General features: G+C 38.9%; 1 protein-coding gene across 1 annotated transcript in view; it reads left to right on the top strand.

The window, feature by feature from the left end:
- The first annotated feature begins 14,023 nt into the window (after window positions 1-14,023).
- Window positions 14,024-20,000, top strand: part of LOC137617607 (WAS/WASL-interacting protein family member 2-like) — a 13,523-nt gene continuing 7,546 nt past the window's right edge. The window contains exon 1 of the mRNA XM_068347613.1: window positions 14,024-14,174. Coding sequence (XP_068203714.1) covers window positions 14,024-14,174 — 151 coding nt within the window. The remainder of the gene's footprint in view (window positions 14,175-20,000) is intronic.

Raw genomic sequence — 20,000 nt, 5'->3', positions numbered from 1 at the left:
TTTTTAAAAAATATTGTTTAAATTATTTATAACTCTTCTTGTACATAAGTTTTCTCTTTATTTCCTTTTCTCACTGGGCTTTTTTCCCCTGTTGGAACCTTTGGATTAAAGCATCTTTATTTTCCAACTAGGGTTATAGTCTAGCTTGTAATAATAATAATAATAATAATAATAATAATAATAATAATAATAATAATAATAATAATAATAATAACAATAATAATAATAATAATAATAATAATAATAATAATAATAATAATAATAATAATAATACGTATAGTAGCACGTTCGTTATCTGTTGACTTCTTAGCAAAGAAAATAGATTAATGACTCTTATGACTGAGAGATTCACTACAAACTAGTTTCTCGTCTTATACTAAATAATAAGTACCAAGTATTAAGTACTATGTACTATGTACTACCGTATACTGTAATACGTCTGAATATTCAGATAGATACACACACATATGCATACATACACAGATTCAACCCTTCCTACACCCTCCCCCCTGGCCTAATTACAACGTGCTGATTCGGCAGTGTATGACTACTCTCCCTATCTGACTTGGGATACCTTAACGTGGTGGAAGGGTTTTTGTATGGCTATGATCAGCAAACCTGTACTAGTCAGGGACACGCATCCTAGGTTGGTTTGCTGTGAGTGATCAAACTTAAGTCTCCCACCATCACCAATCTGCAGTGGTTAGCGTAGAGATGTAATGGTCAAACAGTAGACATGGATAAGTTCATGTTTGAGGGTCTTGTCCCACAATGAACTAGAAACAGCTGGAGTTATCGTGGCTGATATATATATATATACATATATATATATATATATATATGTATATATATATATATATATATTCATATATATATATACATATATACACACACATATATATATATATATATATTTGTGTATGTGTGTATACATATTATTTATATAAGCGCGTGTTTATATTATATATAACTACTTATATAGCTATGTATATATATATATATACAGTATATATATATATATATATATGTGTATATATATACATGTATATATATATATATATATATATGTATATATATACAGTATATATATATATATATATACATATATATATATATATATACATATATATATATATATACTATATTTGTATACATGATCTTATTGAGTATATATATGAATATTTACCCAAAGAAAAAAAGTTTAGAAATAAGGGGTCAATAATATATTCTTTTCAATTAATGTCCTCAGTCAGATTACCATCTGAATATAAGTCATGTAAAATTTTGTGATTTAAATCATTCTCTCCCAGATGCTAAGACTTTTGAATCAAATCTGGCCATGTTTAGATTCAATTATAGACTATTTTCTTTTACTTTGTATCTTAAAAAGATTTTTTTTTTGCCTAAAATTATATATCTTCAGATTAATCTAATGATTTTAAATTAAATTCTTATCTCTATTGTCTTTTTGAGGGTTGGATGAAGTGATCTAATTTGTCTGGTAATGCAATTAAGGTAAGAAATATTAAGGACAATCAATATGTGGATGGGAGAGAGAGAGAGAGAGAGAGAGAGAGAGAAGGTGATTTTCAAATTAGACTATTTTATGTCCAAATCTGAGAGAGAGAGAGAGAGAGAGAGAGAGAGAGAGAGAGAAGTGACTTTCCAACTAGACATTTTTATGCCAAAATCTACGAGAGAGAGAGAGAGAGAGAGAGAGAGAGAGAGAGAGAAGTGATTTTCCAATTAGACAATTCTATGTCAAAATCTACGAGAGAGAGAGAGAGAGAGAGAGAGAGAGATAGAGAGAGAGAGAGAGAGAGAGAGAGAGAGGTGACTTTCCAACTAGACATTTTTATGCCAAAATCTACGAGAGAGAGAGAGAGAGAGAGAGAGAGAGAGAGAGCATTACAGTTAGTGATTAGCATCTAATTCTCTAATTCAATATAAAGAAGACAGAGGAGAGAAAGACTTAAAAGGTAGAGGGAAAGTGATGGGAATTAGGTATTGGAAATGTAGACCTTTAGTGGCCAGTAAACTTTAATTATCTATTAGATAATAATAAATAGCTTAGTCTGAAAAGGGGGTTTAACTAGCAGCTATTGAGGATACTTTGTATTTGTATGAAGCTATTAAAAGCCGTTCTTGAATGGCAGAGGTAAGGGACATTGACATTGCCCTAGCTAGCAGGATAATGGCCTAGAAACTGATCAGAGGATTCTCCATCAAGTTAGGACCAGGGAGGACCAGGCAATGCCTGTTCATGACTCAGTAGGTGGAACTATAGGCTCACTGAAGCACTCACCAGGGAGGACCAGGCAATACCTGTTCATGACTCAGTAGGTGGAACTATAGGCTCACTGAAGCACCCAATCCTTAGCTCACAAGGATGGCAAGGTTACAGACACTTCAAAAAACTATTGAGTTTCAGCTGGACTCGAACCCCAGTCCATCAGATCACCAGCTATGGAAGTTTCAAATAGGCCTTTTTCTTAAGTAGGCCAGCCATGACTCAGCTGTAACATTGCCTAAGAGCTTGTTTATCTTTAAGGCCTATCCTTTCACGCTTTTTATCTTATTTATTATGGAGCGAAAACCATACCGGGAACACAGGGGTCTAGAGAACAAACACAAGAGAGTGGTTATCTTGGTACGAGAGAAGAGGCCACCAAGTTCGGCCAGCCTTGTTGAAACACGGCGGTCTTCTTTCGAGTCTGAAAGGAAATTTTACCCACCTCTGTTTACCTACATGGTGTTTGCTCTCTCTCTCTCTCTCTCTCTCTCTCTCTCTCTCTCTCTCTCTCTCTCTCTCTCTCTCTCTCTCTCTCTCTCTCTAGTAGATTTTGACACAAACATTTCTAGTTAGAATAACACTTCTCTCTCTCTCTCTCACTCTCTCTCTCTCTCTCTCTCTCTCTCTCTCTCTCTCTCTTTCTCTCTCTCTCTCTCTCTCTATCAATTCGCTGGCGTAGCTTTTTATAAACAATATTGTAAATATATTAAAATAAGTTTAATGTTATAAGAATTAATCTCTCCTCCACATCTTTCACAGTAAATATATATCATCTTTCATTAGAAGGTTGGATTAATAGCTCTTTATATAGTTTTGATATATTATTCATAAATTCTTGATTACCTTATATATTACTAATGATACAGCACATGCCAGTAAAATTAGATATGTTTTATTACTTAAATTACATAATTTATGAGCTTTTCAAAATTCATTATTATCCACGTTAGCTTATCTATGTCTCATATCAATATCTTATCTCATTTTAAAGTTATCCTTTATAACCTGGTATTGGCAGGATAAAAACCTTCAGATACAGAAGGGCCTCGACTTACAAATATTCGGAGATACAAACACAATCCAACTAAAACATTCGACTTACAAACATTCGGAGATACAAACATAAATCAAACAGAAAAGAATAAAGATAAGATAAGGAAATACTGAAATAAAACAATATTGAACCATTTGATACAGTAAACAGAACAACATTTATAGTAAACTGATATCTATTTCATATAAAACCTGGGGTAGTTTGTAGCGTTACGGCCAAGCGTCCTAATTTGCTTATTATCGCTCCGACTGTTATCTTATATAGAATAAAAATGTTTGGAACTGGTGTACGGATCTGAAATATGTTGTGTAAAGGGGGGGGGGGCGGGGGGGCGCAGCCCCCCTGGGTAAGAAGGACACGGCTTTTAGCATAGGTTAGGTGGGTTTTTTAAGTTAGCTTCTCCCGTCGTACTCGTAGGTAAGGAAACTGTTGTGTAAGGGGGGGTCTGGGGGGGCGAAGCCCCCTTGGGTAAGGATACTGCTTTTAGCATAGGTTAGGTGGGTTTTTTTTAAGTTAGCTTCTCCCGCCAAAATCGTTTTTTAGAACGACGGCCACAGTTCAGAATATTCCCGTTTTCTACGGGATCTTGCCGTCACCCTACAAAGGCTCCAAAACCTGATTATCTGTTGACTTTTGTAGCTGGGAATCCTAGGCATGAAATTCAGGTTAGGCATACCCTAAGCCGAAATATAACAAAATTTATACTTCAAGCAATTCGACTTCCCTTCTCATCTCTCATTCTTGGAATGTAGGATACACTTTCAAAATATTACTACAAATACTACTTTCGACTACCTATATATGTTGTATTAAAATTTCGTTGTAATATATGAATAGCATTGAAAGCAGCAAAATGCTGTTCCTAGAAAATATCTCTATAACACATAGATTTCTTAGTTGTGGATTATTTTGATGGTTTTAAAGATCGACCATGATTGACAGAGGTAAGGGACAGAACAATAGGAAAATACAGATAACAATAACCAGCCATTGCAGAAAGACTGAGAAGACATCGAATGTGGTCCATAAACGAAGGAGACCGAGCAATAACCAGCCATTGCAGAAAGACTGAAGTGACATCGAATGTGGTCCATAAACGAAGGAGACCGAGAAATAACCAGCCATTGCAGAAAGACTGAGAAGACATCGAATGTGGTCCATAAACGAAGGAGACCGAGAAATAACCAGCCATTGCAGAAAGACTGAAGTGACATCGAATGTGGTCCATAAACGAAGGAGACCGAGAAATAACCAGCCATTGCAGAAAGACTGAAGTGACATCGAATGTGGTCCATAAACAAAGGAGACCGAGAAATAACCAGCCATTGCAGAAAGACAGAGAAGACATCGAATGTGGTCCATAAACGAAGGAGACCGAGAAATAACCAGCCATTGCAGAAAGACTGAGAAGACATCGAATGTGGTCCATAAACGAAGGAGACCGAGAAATAACCAGCCATTGCAGAAAGACTGAGAAGACATCGAATGTGGTCCATAAACAAAGGAGACCGAGAAATAACCAGCCATTGCAGAAAGACAGAGAAGACATCGAATGTGGTCCATAAACGAAGGAGACCGAGAAATAACCAGCCATTGCAGAAAGACTGAGAAGACATCGAATGTGGTCCATAAACGAAGGAGACCGAGAAATAACCAGCCATTGCAGAAAGACTGAGAAGACATCGAATGTGGTCCATAAACGAAGGAGACCGAGAAATAACCAGCCATTGCAGAAAGACTGAAGTGACATCGAATGTGGTCCATAAACGAAGGAGACCGAGAAATAACCAGCCATTGCAGAAAGACTGAGAAGACATCGAATGTGGTCCATAAACGAAGGAGACCGAGAAATAACCAGCCATTGCAGAAAGACTGAAGTGACATCGAATGTGGTCCATAAACGAAGGAGACCGAGAAATAACCAGCCATTGCAGAAAGACTGAGAAGACATCGAATGTGGTCCATAAACGAAGGAGACCGAGAAATAACCAGCCATTGCAGAAAGACTGAAGTGACATCGAATGTGGTCCATAAACGAAGGAGACCGAAAAATAACCAGCCATTGCAGAAAGACTGAGAAGACATCGAATGTGGTCCATAAACGAAGGAGACCGAGAAATAACCAGCCATTGCAGAAAGACTGAGAAGACATCGAATGTGGTCCATAAACGAAGGAGACCGAGAAATAACCAGCCATTGCAGAAAGACTGAGAAGACATCGAATGTGGTCCATAAACGAAGGAGACCGAGAAATAACCAGCCATTGCAGAGAGACTGAGAAGACATCGAATGTGGTCCATAAACGAAGGAGACCGAGAAATAACCAGCCATTGCAGAGAGACTGAAGTGACATCGAATGTGGTCCATAAACGAAGGAGACCGAGAAATAACCAGCCATTGCAGAGAGACTGAGAAGACATCGAATGTGGTCCATAAACGAAGGAGACCGAGAAATAACCAGCCATTGCAGAGAGACTGAGAAGACATCGAATGTGGTCCATAAACGAAGGAGACCGAGAAATAACCAGCCATTGCAGAGAGACTGAGAAGACATCGAATGTGGTCCATAAACGAAGGAGACCGAGAAATAACCAGCCATTGCAGAAAGACTGAAGTGACATCGAATGTGGTCCATAAACGAAGGAGACCGAGAAATAACCAGCCATTGCAGAAAGACTGAAGTGACATCGAATGTGGTCCATAAACGAAGGAGACCGAGAAATAACCAGCCATTGCAGAAAGACTGAAGTGACATCGAATGTGGTCCATAAACGAAGGAGACCGAGAAATAACCAGCCATTGCAGAGAGACTGAGAAGACATCGAATGTGGTCCATAAACGAAGGAGACCGAGAAATAACCAGCCATTGCAGAGAGACTGAGAAGACATCGAATGTGGTTCATAAACGAAGGAGACCGAGAAATAACCAGCCATTGCAGAAAGACTGAAGTGACATCGAATGTGGTCCATAAACGAAGGAGACCGAGAAATAACCAGCCATTGCAGAAAGACTGAAGTGACATCGAATGTGGTCCATAAACAAAGGAGACCGAGAAATAACCAGCCATTGCAGAAAGACAGAGAAGACATCGAATGTGGTCCATAAACGAAGGAGACCGAGAAATAACCAGCCATTGCAGAAAGACTGAGAAGACATCGAATGTGGTCCATAAACGAAGGAGACCGAGAAATAACCAGCCATTGCAGAAAGACTGAGAAGACATCGAATGTGGTCCATAAACAAAGGAGACCGAGAAATAACCAGCCATTGCAGAAAGACAGAGAAGACATCGAATGTGGTCCATAAACGAAGGAGACCGAGAAATAACCAGCCATTGCAGAAAGACTGAGAAGACATCGAATGTGGTCCATAAACGAAGGAGACCGAGAAATAACCAGCCATTGCAGAAAGACTGAGAAGACATCGAATGTGGTCCATAAACGAAGGAGACCGAGAAATAACCAGCCATTGCAGAAAGACTGAAGTGACATCGAATGTGGTCCATAAACGAAGGAGACCGAGAAATAACCAGCCATTGCAGAAAGACTGAGAAGACATCGAATGTGGTCCATAAACGAAGGAGACCGAGAAATAACCAGCCATTGCAGAAAGACTGAAGTGACATCGAATGTGGTCCATAAACGAAGGAGACCGAGAAATAACCAGCCATTGCAGAAAGACTGAGAAGACATCGAATGTGGTCCATAAACGAAGGAGACCGAGAAATAACCAGCCATTGCAGAAAGACTGAAGTGACATCGAATGTGGTCCATAAACGAAGGAGACCGAAAAATAACCAGCCATTGCAGAAAGACTGAGAAGACATCGAATGTGGTCCATAAACGAAGGAGACCGAGAAATAACCAGCCATTGCAGAAAGACTGAGAAGACATCGAATGTGGTCCATAAACGAAGGAGACCGAGAAATAACCAGCCATTGCAGAAAGACTGAGAAGACATCGAATGTGGTCCATAAACGAAGGAGACCGAGAAATAACCAGCCATTGCAGAAAGACTGAGAAGACATCGAATGTGGTCCATAAACGAAGGAGACCGAGAAATAACCAGCCATTGCAGAGAGACTGAAGTGACATCGAATGTGGTCCATAAACGAAGGAGACCGAGAAATAACCAGCCATTGCAGAGAGACTGAGAAGACATCGAATGTGGTCCATAAACGAAGGAGACCGAGAAATAACCAGCCATTGCAGAGAGACTGAGAAGACATCGAATGTGGTCCATAAACGAAGGAGACCGAGAAATAACCAGCCATTGCAGAGAGACTGAGAAGACATCGAATGTGGTCCATAAACGAAGGAGACCGAGAAATAACCAGCCATTGCAGAAAGACTGAAGTGACATCGAATGTGGTCCATAAACGAAGGAGACCGAGAAATAACCAGCCATTGCAGAAAGACTGAAGTGACATCGAATGTGGTCCATAAACGAAGGAGACCGAGAAATAACCAGCCATTGCAGAAAGACTGAAGTGACATCGAATAGTGGTCCATAAACGAAGGAGACCGAGAAATAACCAGCCATTGCAGAAAGACTGAAGTGACATCGAATGTGGTCCATAAACGAAGGAGACCGAGAAATAACCAGCCATTGCAGAAAGACTGAAGTGACATCGAATGTGGTCCATAAACGAAGGAGACCGAGAAATAACCAGCCATTGCAGAGAGACTGAAGTGACATCGAATGTGGTCCATAAACGAAGGAGACCGAGAAATAACCAGCCATTGCAGAAAGACTGAGAAGACATCAAATGTGGTCCATAAACGAAGGAGACCGAGAAATAACCAGTCATTGCAGAAAGACTGAAGTGACATCGAATGTGGTCCATAAACGAAGGAGACCGAGAAATAACCAGCCATTGCAGAAAGACTGAGAAGACATCGAATGTGGTCCATAAACGAAGGAGACCGAGAAATAACCAGTCATTGCAGAAAGACTGAGAAGACATCGAATGTGGTCCATAAACGAAGGAGACCGAGAAATAACCAGCCATTGCAGAGAGACTGAGAAGACATCGAATGTGGTCCATAAACGAAGGAGACCGAGAAATAACCAGCCATTGCAGAGAGACTGAGAAGACATCGAATGTGGTCCATAAACGAAGGAGACCGAGAAATAACCAGCCATTGCAGAGAGACTGAGAAGACATCGAATGTGGTTCATAAACGAAGGAGACCGAGAAATAACCAGCCATTGCAGAGAGACTGAGAAGACATCGAATGTGGTCCATAAACGAAGGAGACCGAGAAATAACCAGCCATTGCAGAGAGACTGAAGTGACATCGAATGTGGTCCATAAACGAAGGAGACCGAGAAATAACCAGCCATTGCAGAGAGACTGAAGTGACATCGAATGTGGTCCATAAACGAAGGAGACCGAGAAATAACCAGCCATTGCAGAAAGACTGAGAAGACATCGAATGTGGTCCATAAACGAAGGACACCGAGAAATAACCAGCCATTGCAGAGAGACTGAGAAGACATCGAATGTGGTCCATAAACGAAGGAGACCGAGAAATAACCAGCCATTGCAGAGAGACTGAGAAGACATCGAATGTGGTCCATAAACGAAGGAGACCGAGAAATAACCAGCCATTGCAGAAAGACTGAAGTGACATCGAATGTGGTCCATAAACGAAGGAGACCGAGAAATAACCAGCCATTGCAGAAAGACTGAAGTGACATCGAATGTGGTCCATAAACGAAGGAGACCGAGAAATAACCAGCCATTGCAGAAAGACTGAAGTGACATCGAATGTGGTCCATAAACGAAGGAGACCGAGAAATAACCAGCCATTGCAGAAAGACTGAAGTGACATCGAATGTGGTCCATAAACGAAGGAGACCGAGAAATAACCAGCCATTGCAGAAAGACTGAAGTGACATCGAATGTGGTCCATAAACGAAGGAGACCGAGAAATAACCAGCCATTGCAGAAAGACTGAAGTGACATCGAATGTGGTCCATAAACGAAGGAGACTGAGAAATAACCAGCCATTGCAGAAAGACTGAAGTGACATCGAATGTGGTCCATAAACGAAGGAGACCGAGAAATAACCAGCCATTGCAGAGAGACTGAAGTGACATCGAATGTGGTCCATAAACGAAGGAGACCGAGAAATAACCAGCCATTGCAGAGAGACTGAGAAGACATCGAATGTGGTCCATAAACGAAGGAGACCGAGAAATAACCAGCCATTGCAGAGAGACTGAGAAGACATCGAATGTGGTCGATAAACGAAGGAGACCGAGAAATAACCAGCCATTGCAGAGAGACTGAGAAGACATCGAATGTGGTCGATAAACGAAGGAGACCGAGAAATAACCAGCCATTGCAGAGAGACTGAAGTGACATCGAATGTGGTCGATAAACGAAGGAGACCGAGAAATAACCAGCCATTGCAGAAAGACTGAAGTGACATCGAATGTGGTCCATAAACGAAGGAGACCGAGAAATAACCAGCCATTGCAGAAAGACTGAAGTGACATCGAATGTGGTCCATAAACGAAGGAGACCGAGAAATAACCAGCCATTGCAGAAAGACTGAGAAGACATCGAATGTGGTCCATAAACGAAGGAGACCGAGAAATAACCAGCCATTGCAGAGAGACTGAGAAGACATCGAATGTGGTCCATAAACGAAGGAGACCGAGAAATAACCAGCCATTGCAGAGAGACTGAAGTGACATCGAATGTGGTCCATAAACGAAGGAGACCGAGAAATAACCAGCCATTGCAGAAAGACTAAAGTGACATCGAATGTGGTCCATAAACGAAGGAGACCGAGAAATAACCAGCCATTGCAGAAAGACTGAGAAGACATCGAATGTGGTCCATAAACGAAGGAGACCGAGAAATAACCAGCCATTGCAGAGAGACTGAAGTGACATCGAATGTGGTCCATAAACGAAGGAGACCGAGAAATAACCAGCCATTGCAGAGAGACTGAGAAGACATCGAATGTGGTCCATAAACGAAGGAGACCGAGAAATAACCAGCCATTGCAGAGAGACTGAGAAGACATCGAATGTGGTCCATAAACGAAGGAGACCGAGAAATAACCAGCCATTGCAGAGAGACTGAGAAGACATCGAATGTGGTCCATAAACGAAGGAGACCGAGAAATAACCAGCCATTGCAGAGAGACTGAAGTGACATCGAATGTGGTCCATAAACGAAGGAGACCGAGAAATAACCAGCCATTGCAGAGAGACTGAAGTGACATCGAATGTGGTCCATAAACGAAGGAGACCGAGAAATAACCAGCCATTGCAGAGAGACTGAGAAGACATCGAATGTGGTCCATAAACGAAGGAGACCGAGAAATAACCAGCCATTGCAGAAAGACTGAAGTGACATCGAATGTGGTCCATAAACGAAGGAGACCGAGAAATAACCAGCCATTGCAGAAAGACTGAAGTGACATCGAATGTGGTCCATAAACGAAGGAGACCGAGAAATAACCAGCCATTGCAGAGAGACTGAAGTGACATCGAATGTGGTCCATAAACGAAGGAGACCGAGAAATAACCAGCCATTGCAGAGAGACTGAGAAGACATCGAATGTGGTCCATAAACGAAGGAGACCGAGAAATAACCAGCCATTGCAGAAAGACTGAGAAGACATCGAATGTGGTCCATAAACGAAGGAGACCGAGAAATAACCAGCCATTGCAAAAAGACTGAAGTGACATCGAATGTGGTCCATAAACGAAGGAGACCGAGAAATAACCAGCCATTGCAGAAAGACTGAAGTGACATCGAATGTGGTCCATAAACGAAGGAGACCGAGAAATAACCAGCCATTGCAGAAAGACTGAGAAGACATCGAATGTGGTCCATAAACGAAGGAGACCGAGAAATAACCAGCCATTGCAGAGAGACTGAGAAGACATCGAATGTGGTCGATAAACGAAGGAGACCGAGAAATAACCAGCCATTGCAGAAAGACTGAGAAGACATCGAATGTGGTCGATAAACGAAGGAGACCGAGAAATAACCAGCCATTGCAGAAAGACTGAGAAGACATCGAATGTGGTCCATAAACGAAGGAGACCGAGAAATAACCAGCCATTGCAGAAAGACTGAGAAGACATCGAATGTGGTCCATAAACGAAGGAGACCGAGAAATAACCAGCCATTGCAGAGAGACTGAGAAGACATCGAATGTGGTCCATAAACGAAGGAGACCGAGAAATAACCAGCCATTGCAGAAAGACTGAGAAGACATCGAATGTGGTCCATAAACGAAGGAGACCGAGAAATAACCAGCCATTGCAGAAAGACTGAAGTGACATCGAATGTGGTCCATAAACGAAGGAGACCGAGAAATAACCAGCCATTGCAGAAAGACTGAAGTGACATCGAATGTGGTCCATAAACGAAGGAGACCGAGAAATAACCAGCCATTGCAGAGAGACTGAGAAGACATCGAATGTGGTCCATAAACGAAGGAGACCGAGAAATAACCAGCCATTGCAGAGAGACTGAAGTGACATCGAATGTGGTCCATAAACGAAGGAGACCGAGAAATAACCAGCCATTGCAGAGAGACTGAAGTGACATCGAATGTGGTCCATAAACGAAGGAGACCGAGAAATAACCAGCCATTGCAGAAAGACCGAGAAGACATCGAATGTGGTCCATAAACGAAGGAGACCGAGAAATAACCAGCCATTGCAGAGAGACCGAGAAGACATCGAATGTGGTCCATAAACGAAGGAGACCGAGAAATAACCAGCCATTGCAGAGAGACCGAGAAGACATCGAATGTGGTCCATAAACGAAGGAGACCGAGAAATAACCAGCCATTGCAGAGAGACCGAGAAGACATCGAATGTGGTCCATAAACGAAGGAGACCGAGAAATAACCAGCCATTGCAGAGAGACCGAGAAGACATCGAATGTGGTCCATAAACGAAGGAGACCGAGAAATAACCAGCCATTGCAGAGAGACTGAAGTGACATCGAATGTGGTCCATAAACGAAGGAGACCGAGAAATAACCAGCCATTGCAGAGAGACTGAAGTGACATCGAATGTGGTCCATAAACGAAGGAGACCGAGAAATAACCAGCCATTGCAGAGAGACTGAAGTGACATCGAATGTGGTCCATAAACGAAGGAGACCGAGAAATAACCAGCCATTGCAGAGAGACCGAGAAGACATCGAATGTGGTCCATAAACGAAGGAGACCGAGAAATAACCAGCCATTGCAGAGAGACCGAGAAGACATCGAATGTGGTCCATAAACGAAGGAGACCGAGAAATAACCAGCCATTGCAGAGAGACCGAGAAGACATCGAATGTGGTCCATAAACGAAGGAGACCGAGAAATAACCAGCCATTGCAGAGAGACCGAGAAGACATCGAATGTGGTCCATAAACGAAGGAGACCGAGAAATAACCAGCCATTGCAGAGAGACCGAGAAGACATCGAATGTGGTCCATAAACGAAGGAGACCGAGAAATAACCAGCCATTGCAGAGAGACCGAGAAGACATCGAATGTGGTCCATAAACGAAGGAGACCGAGAAATAACCAGCCATTGCAGAGAGACCGAGAAGACATCGAATGTGGTCCATAAACGAAGGAGACCGAGAAATAACCAGCCATTGCAGAGAGACCGAGAAGACATCGAATGTGGTCCATAAACGAAGGAGACCGAGAAATAACCAGCCATTGCAGAGAGACCGAGAAGACATCGAATGTGGTCCATAAACGAAGGAGACCGAGAAATAACCAGCCATTGCAGAAAGACCGAGAAGACATCAGATGTGGTCCATAAACAAAGGAGACCGAGAAATAAATTCTGCCAATTCAGTGTGTACAGTTAGTGCAAGTGGTGTTTCAGCCTGATTTTAGCCTTATGGTAACATTGTAATCGTTGTAAAGGCTGTCTGAGGAAAGAGCTGTTAGTGATTTCAGTATTCCTTGAGATAGACCATATATGAAAATGAACTACCATAAAGCCTCTCTCTATCAAGCTGGGACCAAGGAGGGTCAGACCATGGCTTCTGATGACTCACCATATTTATATCTATATCTATATTCTCTTCAAAATACCCCATCACTATCTCACAAGGATGGTGAGGATGCAGATACTACTAGAAACTATCGAGGTGCGTGGGGTTTGAACTCATGTCCAACATATTGCCATGCAGTGACGTTTTCAATAGGTTACCAATAGCCATGGAGAAGAAAGATATATAGCTATAACCACCATGTTCAGAATTAAGGTTTGCATTCCTTTGGTAATGATCCCAAAAAATAGTAAACCAAACAGGCAAAGAAATATGGTAAACATGCTAATGGCTCACAAGTGGCTCCAAAACTTCCTCTATAAACCAAACAAACAGGCAAAGAAATATAGTAAACATGCTAGTGGCTCACAAGTGGCTCCAAAACTTCCTCTATAAACCAAACAAACAGGCAAAGAAATATAGTAAACAGGCTAGTGGCTCACAAGTGGCTCCAAAACTTCCTCTATAAACCAAACAAACAGGCAAAGAAATATAGTAAACATGCTAATGGCTTACAAGTGGCTCCAAAACTTCCTCTATAAACCAAAGAAACAGGCAAAGAAATATGGCAAACATACTAGTGGCTCACAAGTCCTCTATAAACCAGACAAACAGGCAAAGAAATATAGCAAACATGCTAATGGCTTACAAGTGGCTCCAAAACTTCCTCTATAAACCAAAGAAACAGGCAAAGATATATGGCAAACATACTAGTGGCTCACAAGTCCTCTATAAACAAGACAAACAGGCAAAGAAATGTGGTAAACATGCTAGTGGCTCACAAGGTGCTCCGGAACTTCCTCTATAAACCAAACAAACAGGAAAGAAATATGGTAAACATGCTAGTGGCTCACAAGGTGCTCCAGAACTTCCTCGATAAACCAAACAAACAGGCAAAGAAATATAGCAAACATACTAATGGCTCACAAGTGGCTCCAAAACTTCCTCTATAAACCAAAGAAACAGGCAAAGATATATGGCAAACATACTAATGGCTCACAAGTGGCTCCAAAACTTCCTCTATAATCCAAAGAAACAGGCAAAGATATATGGCAAACATACTAATGGCTTACAAGTGGCTCCAAAACTTCCTCTATAAACCAAAGAAACAGGCAAAGATATATGGTAAACATACTAGTGGCTCACAAGTGGCTCCAAAACTTCCTCTATAATCCAAAGAAACAGGCAAAGATATATGGTAAACATACTAGTGGCTCACAAGTGGCTCCAAAACTTCCTCTATAAACCAAAGAAACAGGCAAAGATATATGGCAAACATACTAGTGGCTCACAAGTCCTCTATAAACCAAACAAACAGGCAAAGAAATGTGGTAAACATGCTAGTGGCTCACAAGGTGCTCCGGAACTTCCTCTATAAACCAAACAAACAGGCAAAGAACTATGGCAAACATACTAGTGGCTCACAAGTCCTCTATAAACCAGACAAACAGGCAAAGAACTATGGCAAACATACTAATGGCTCACAAGTGGCTCCAAAACTTCCTCTATAAACCAAAGAAACAGGCAAAGATATATGGCAAACATACTAGTGGCTCACAAGTCCTCTATAAACCAAACAAACAGGCAAAGAACTATGGCAAACATACTAAGGGCTCACAAGTGGCTCCAAAACTTCCTCTATAAACCAAAGAAACAGGCAAAGATATATGGCAAACATACTAGTGGCTCACAAGTCCTTTATAAACCAAACAAACAGGCAAAGAACTATGGCAAACATACTAATGGCTCACAAGTGGCTCCAAAACTTCCTCTATAAACCAAAGAAACAGGCAAAGATATATGGCAAACATACTAGTGGCTCACAAGTCCTCTATAAACCAAACAAACAGGCAAAGAACTATGGCAAACATACTAAGGGCTCACAAGTGGCTCCAAAACTTCCTCTATAAACCAAAGAAACAGGCAAAGATATATGGCAAACATACTAGTGGCTCACAAGTCCTCTATAAACCAAACAAACAGGCAAAGAAATGTGGTAAACATGCTAGTGGCTCACAAGGTGCTCCGGAACTTCCTCTATAAACCAAACAAACAGGCAAAGAACTATGGCAAACATACTAGTGGCTCACAAGTCCTCTATAAACCAGACAAACAGGCAAAGAACTATGGCAAACATACTAATGGCTCACAAGTGGCTCCAAAACTTCCTCTATAAACCAAAGAAACAGGCAAAGATATATGGCAAACATACTAGTGGCTCACAAGTCCTTTATAAACCAAACAAACAGGCAAAGAACTATGGCAAACATACTAATGGCTCACAAGTGGCTCCAAAACTTCCTCTATAAACCAAAGAAACAGGCAAAGATATATGGCAAACATACTAGTGGCTCACAAGTCCTCTATAAACCAAACAAACAGGCAAATAACTATGGCAAACATACTAAGGGCTCACAAGTGGCTCCAAAACTTCCTCTATAAACCAAAGAAACAGGCAAAGATATATGGCAAACATACTAGTGGCTCACAAGTCCTCTATAAACCAAACAAACAGGCAAAGAAATGTGGTAAACATGCTAGTGGCTCACAAGGTGCTCCGGAACTTCCTCGATAAACCAGACAAACAGGAAAAGAAATATGGTAAACATATTAATGGCTCACAAGTGGCTCTAAAACTTCCTCTATAAACAAAACAAACAGGCAAAAAAACATGGCAAACATACTAATGGCTCACAAGTGGCTCCAAAACTTCCTCTATAAACCAAACAAACAGGCAAAGATATATGGCAAACATACTAGTGGCTCACAAGTCCTCTATAAACCAAACAAACAGGCAAAGAACTATGGCAAACATACTAAGGGCTCACAAGTGGCTCCAAAACTTCCTCTATAAACCAAACAAACAGGCAAAGATATATGGCAAACATACTAGTGGCTCACAAGTCCTCTATAAACCAGACAAACAGGCAAAGAAATGTGGTAAACATGCTAGTGGCTCACAAGGTGCTCCGGAACTTCCTCTATAAACCAAACAAACAGGCAAAGAACTATGGCAAACATACTAGTGGCTCACAAGTGGCTCCAAAACTTCCTCTATAAACCAAACAAACAGGAAAAGAAATATGGCAAACATACTAATGGCTCACAAGTGGCTCCAAAACTTCCTCTATCTCTCTCTTAAGAAAAAAGGAAAAATATTTTCGAGCTGAGGATTTTTATAGGAATAGGATGTTGACCCAAGGGACCCTTTCACGAAGGAACGCTACTCCTAAAGAGGACCTTTATAAAAACAGGGGAAGCGAGAGGAACCGTGAATGACCGCTAAGTACTGCTGGCTCTCAACTTGGAAAAGGTTTCCGTCTGTTAAAAACTGGATTCAAACGTATGTTTATTTTGATTATCTTTATTTTGTTTTTATTTTGAATTATATTATCATTTGGGTCCCTATACAAGGTAGTAAAGAATAATAATAATTTTAATAATAATAATAATGATAATAATAATAATAATAATAATAATAATTATTATTATTATTATTATCATTATTATTATTATTATTATTATTATTATTATTATTATTATTATTATTATTATTATTATCATTATCATTACTATTATTTTATTATTATTGTTATTATCATTTTTATCATTATCATTTTGTTACTATTATTATCAATCTTATTATCTTTGTGAAGGGGGCATTATATATGCATATATATATATATATATATATGCATATATATATATATATATATGTATATATATATATATATATACATATATATATATATATATATATATGTATATATATATATACATTTATATATATATATATATATATATATACATAGTCATCATAACTCCTTTCACTTGAACCCCACCTCTAGACCAGCCCGCCCTCATTCTTATAACCCGCAAATGAAAACTTTTTTTTTTTTAAATCATCAGCGTCGCATTTTTCTTTATACCCGAGGCTTTTAGGAGCCAAGTCCTGAATAAAATTTGAATGTGTTTTGAACGCGAGGATATAAAAGGCTGCGTCTGCTCAGCTGAGAGTGTGCATGCCATACCGATTCTCTGTGGTCAACAGCTTTGTAATTGGGCGAAAGGAAGATTCTGTGTGTTTGTGTGTGTCTTTATATATTTGTTATCATTAGAGTATTATTGTTATTTCTATTATTATTATTCTCTGATATATATATATATATATATACAGTATATATATATATATATATATATACATATATATGTATATACATAAATACAGTATATATATATATATATATACACACACATATATATATAAATATATATATACATTTATATATATAAATATATATATATATATATATATACATTTACACACATATATATATACATATATATTTATATATATACATATATATATGTATATGTATATATATATATATATATATATATATGAAAATTTCGAACCAAATATTCCCTGTCAACCTATGAGTCCAATCAGCAATGCTACATCCAACAGCATACCATCATAGTAAACGTGTTGATTGAGTAAACAAAGCTGTCGTCAGAATAAAATTGAAAATACAATACATATAGTAGAAAGTACCACCTTTTTATATTCATATAGCATAATAGTATTGGATAAATATTTATACATAATTTACTATATACTCTTTAAAGCATTTTTTTAAATTGTTTTTTTTTTTATTGGAATCACTAAATGTTGGACATTAGCAGACAACTAGACCAGAAATTTAGTTAAACATGGCTTTACATAATCGTAGAGTTTATCATAGATGCTTGCCGAAATAGCAATAAACTTTTTTCTTTTTTTTTTCTTTTTTTTTCATATACTGTATATGGAATTTCTAAATAACATTATCAGACAAATAGCGAAGAGATTTATTTAAATATTGCAGAGTAGAGTTGAAAAAAGTTATTTGTAACAGTAGCAATAACCTTTTCAATCTTTATTTTTCTGTTTTTTTTCCATGGGATTGCTAAATGTTGAACATTAGTAGACAAACAGCGAGGACATGTAATTAAACGTAAAAAATCAATGTTTATAGCATTTATCATTAAAAATTTTATTATTGACGTATTATATACGAAAACAAGACCAAATTCCAAAATTACAAAATATAGGAAAAAAAACCACTCAGTTATACAACTAGGAGATAGAATATGAGTAATGTGGAGGCAATCGCATATTTTCATTAAAATCAAATCAAAGGTTTAATTAAATCAATTTCAGGATGAATCTCATGATGCAGACGTCACAGGGAGATGTTTTTGAAATATAATATTTCAATTATGATTATCTTGACTTCAATGTTAGATCTGAGATGAACAAACTTGTTCCAGAGCCAGTGTGGGACTGACATTGTATTAAGGTTAATGTATAATCGTTTGAACTTACAATTATATTATTAATTTAGAATTGTCCATCAGGCAGTGCATATTGTAGAATCAAATTTAATGTAGATTTGATAGTATAATTACTGTTTTATTGCAAATAGCTTAACAGAGCTATTGGTTGGTTGTAGTGCAAACGATGCTGTTTTATTGCCAATAGGTTAACAGACTGAAAGGATTTCTCTATTGTCATGATCAACAAAGCTCTACTAGTTGGGGCCACCCATAATAGGTTAGTTTGCTCTGGTGCAAATGATGCTAGCTATTTCTAACCACGTTAACATCATTTGGTTGCATGTAGTGCAAACGATGCTGTTTTATTGCGAATAGGTTAACAGAGTGAAAGGATTTCTGTATCGCCATGATCAACAACTCTCTATTAGTCAGGACCACCCTTAATAGGTTAGTTTGCTCTGGTGCAAATGATGCTAGCTATTTTTAACCACGTTTCCATCATTCTACTCCAGCCTGAAAAAGGGAGAGAGCACTCCCAAAACATGTAGCTTGTCTACTGTATTCCTTTACCAGACAAGTAAACTTTACATTGACGTCTTGATTTGTCACTTATTCCTGAATTTGACTACTCACCATGAAGGATGTCTTTTACCCAAATACTGGCTGTATGCAGAAATGCTGAAAAGAATGTATAAGAGCCATTGAGAAGACATATATGATCAATGCAACTGACGCAGCTATTATCTTCAACAAAACTTTCATTATTATTATTATTATTATTATTATTATTATTATTATTATTATTATTATTATTATTATTATTATTATTATTATTATTATTATACCTAATCTACAACCTTTGTTGAAAAATCAAGATGCTATAATCTCAAGGGCTCCAACAGGGACAAATAACTCAGTGAGGAAAAGTAATAAGGAAATAAATAAACTCCAAGAGAAGTAATGAACAATAAAAATCAAACATTTTAAGGATAGTAACAGAATTAGAGGATATCTTTCATATATAAACTATAAAAACTAAAAAAAGAAACACGAGGAATAGAAATAAAATAGAATAGTGTTACCGAGTTTACCCTCAAACAAGAGAACTCTAACCCAAGATAGTGTAAGACCATAGTACAGAGGCATTGAGTATTATATGACCCCGTAGTTGAAAAGAAAATCTTGATTTCATAACATAATCCAAGTCTCACATTTCGATAGAGACTAAATATTAAGAATTATAAACCATCTTCCATAAAAAATATCCACTTTTGCAATCATGAAAATCAGCA

This window comes from Palaemon carinicauda, chromosome 23, assembly GCF_036898095.1.
Source record: "Palaemon carinicauda isolate YSFRI2023 chromosome 23, ASM3689809v2, whole genome shotgun sequence".
Lineage (NCBI taxonomy): Eukaryota > Metazoa > Arthropoda > Malacostraca > Decapoda > Palaemonidae > Palaemon > Palaemon carinicauda.
The sequence above is the reverse complement of the archived record's forward strand: the minus strand, read 5'-3'. Positions and strand labels throughout refer to the sequence as shown.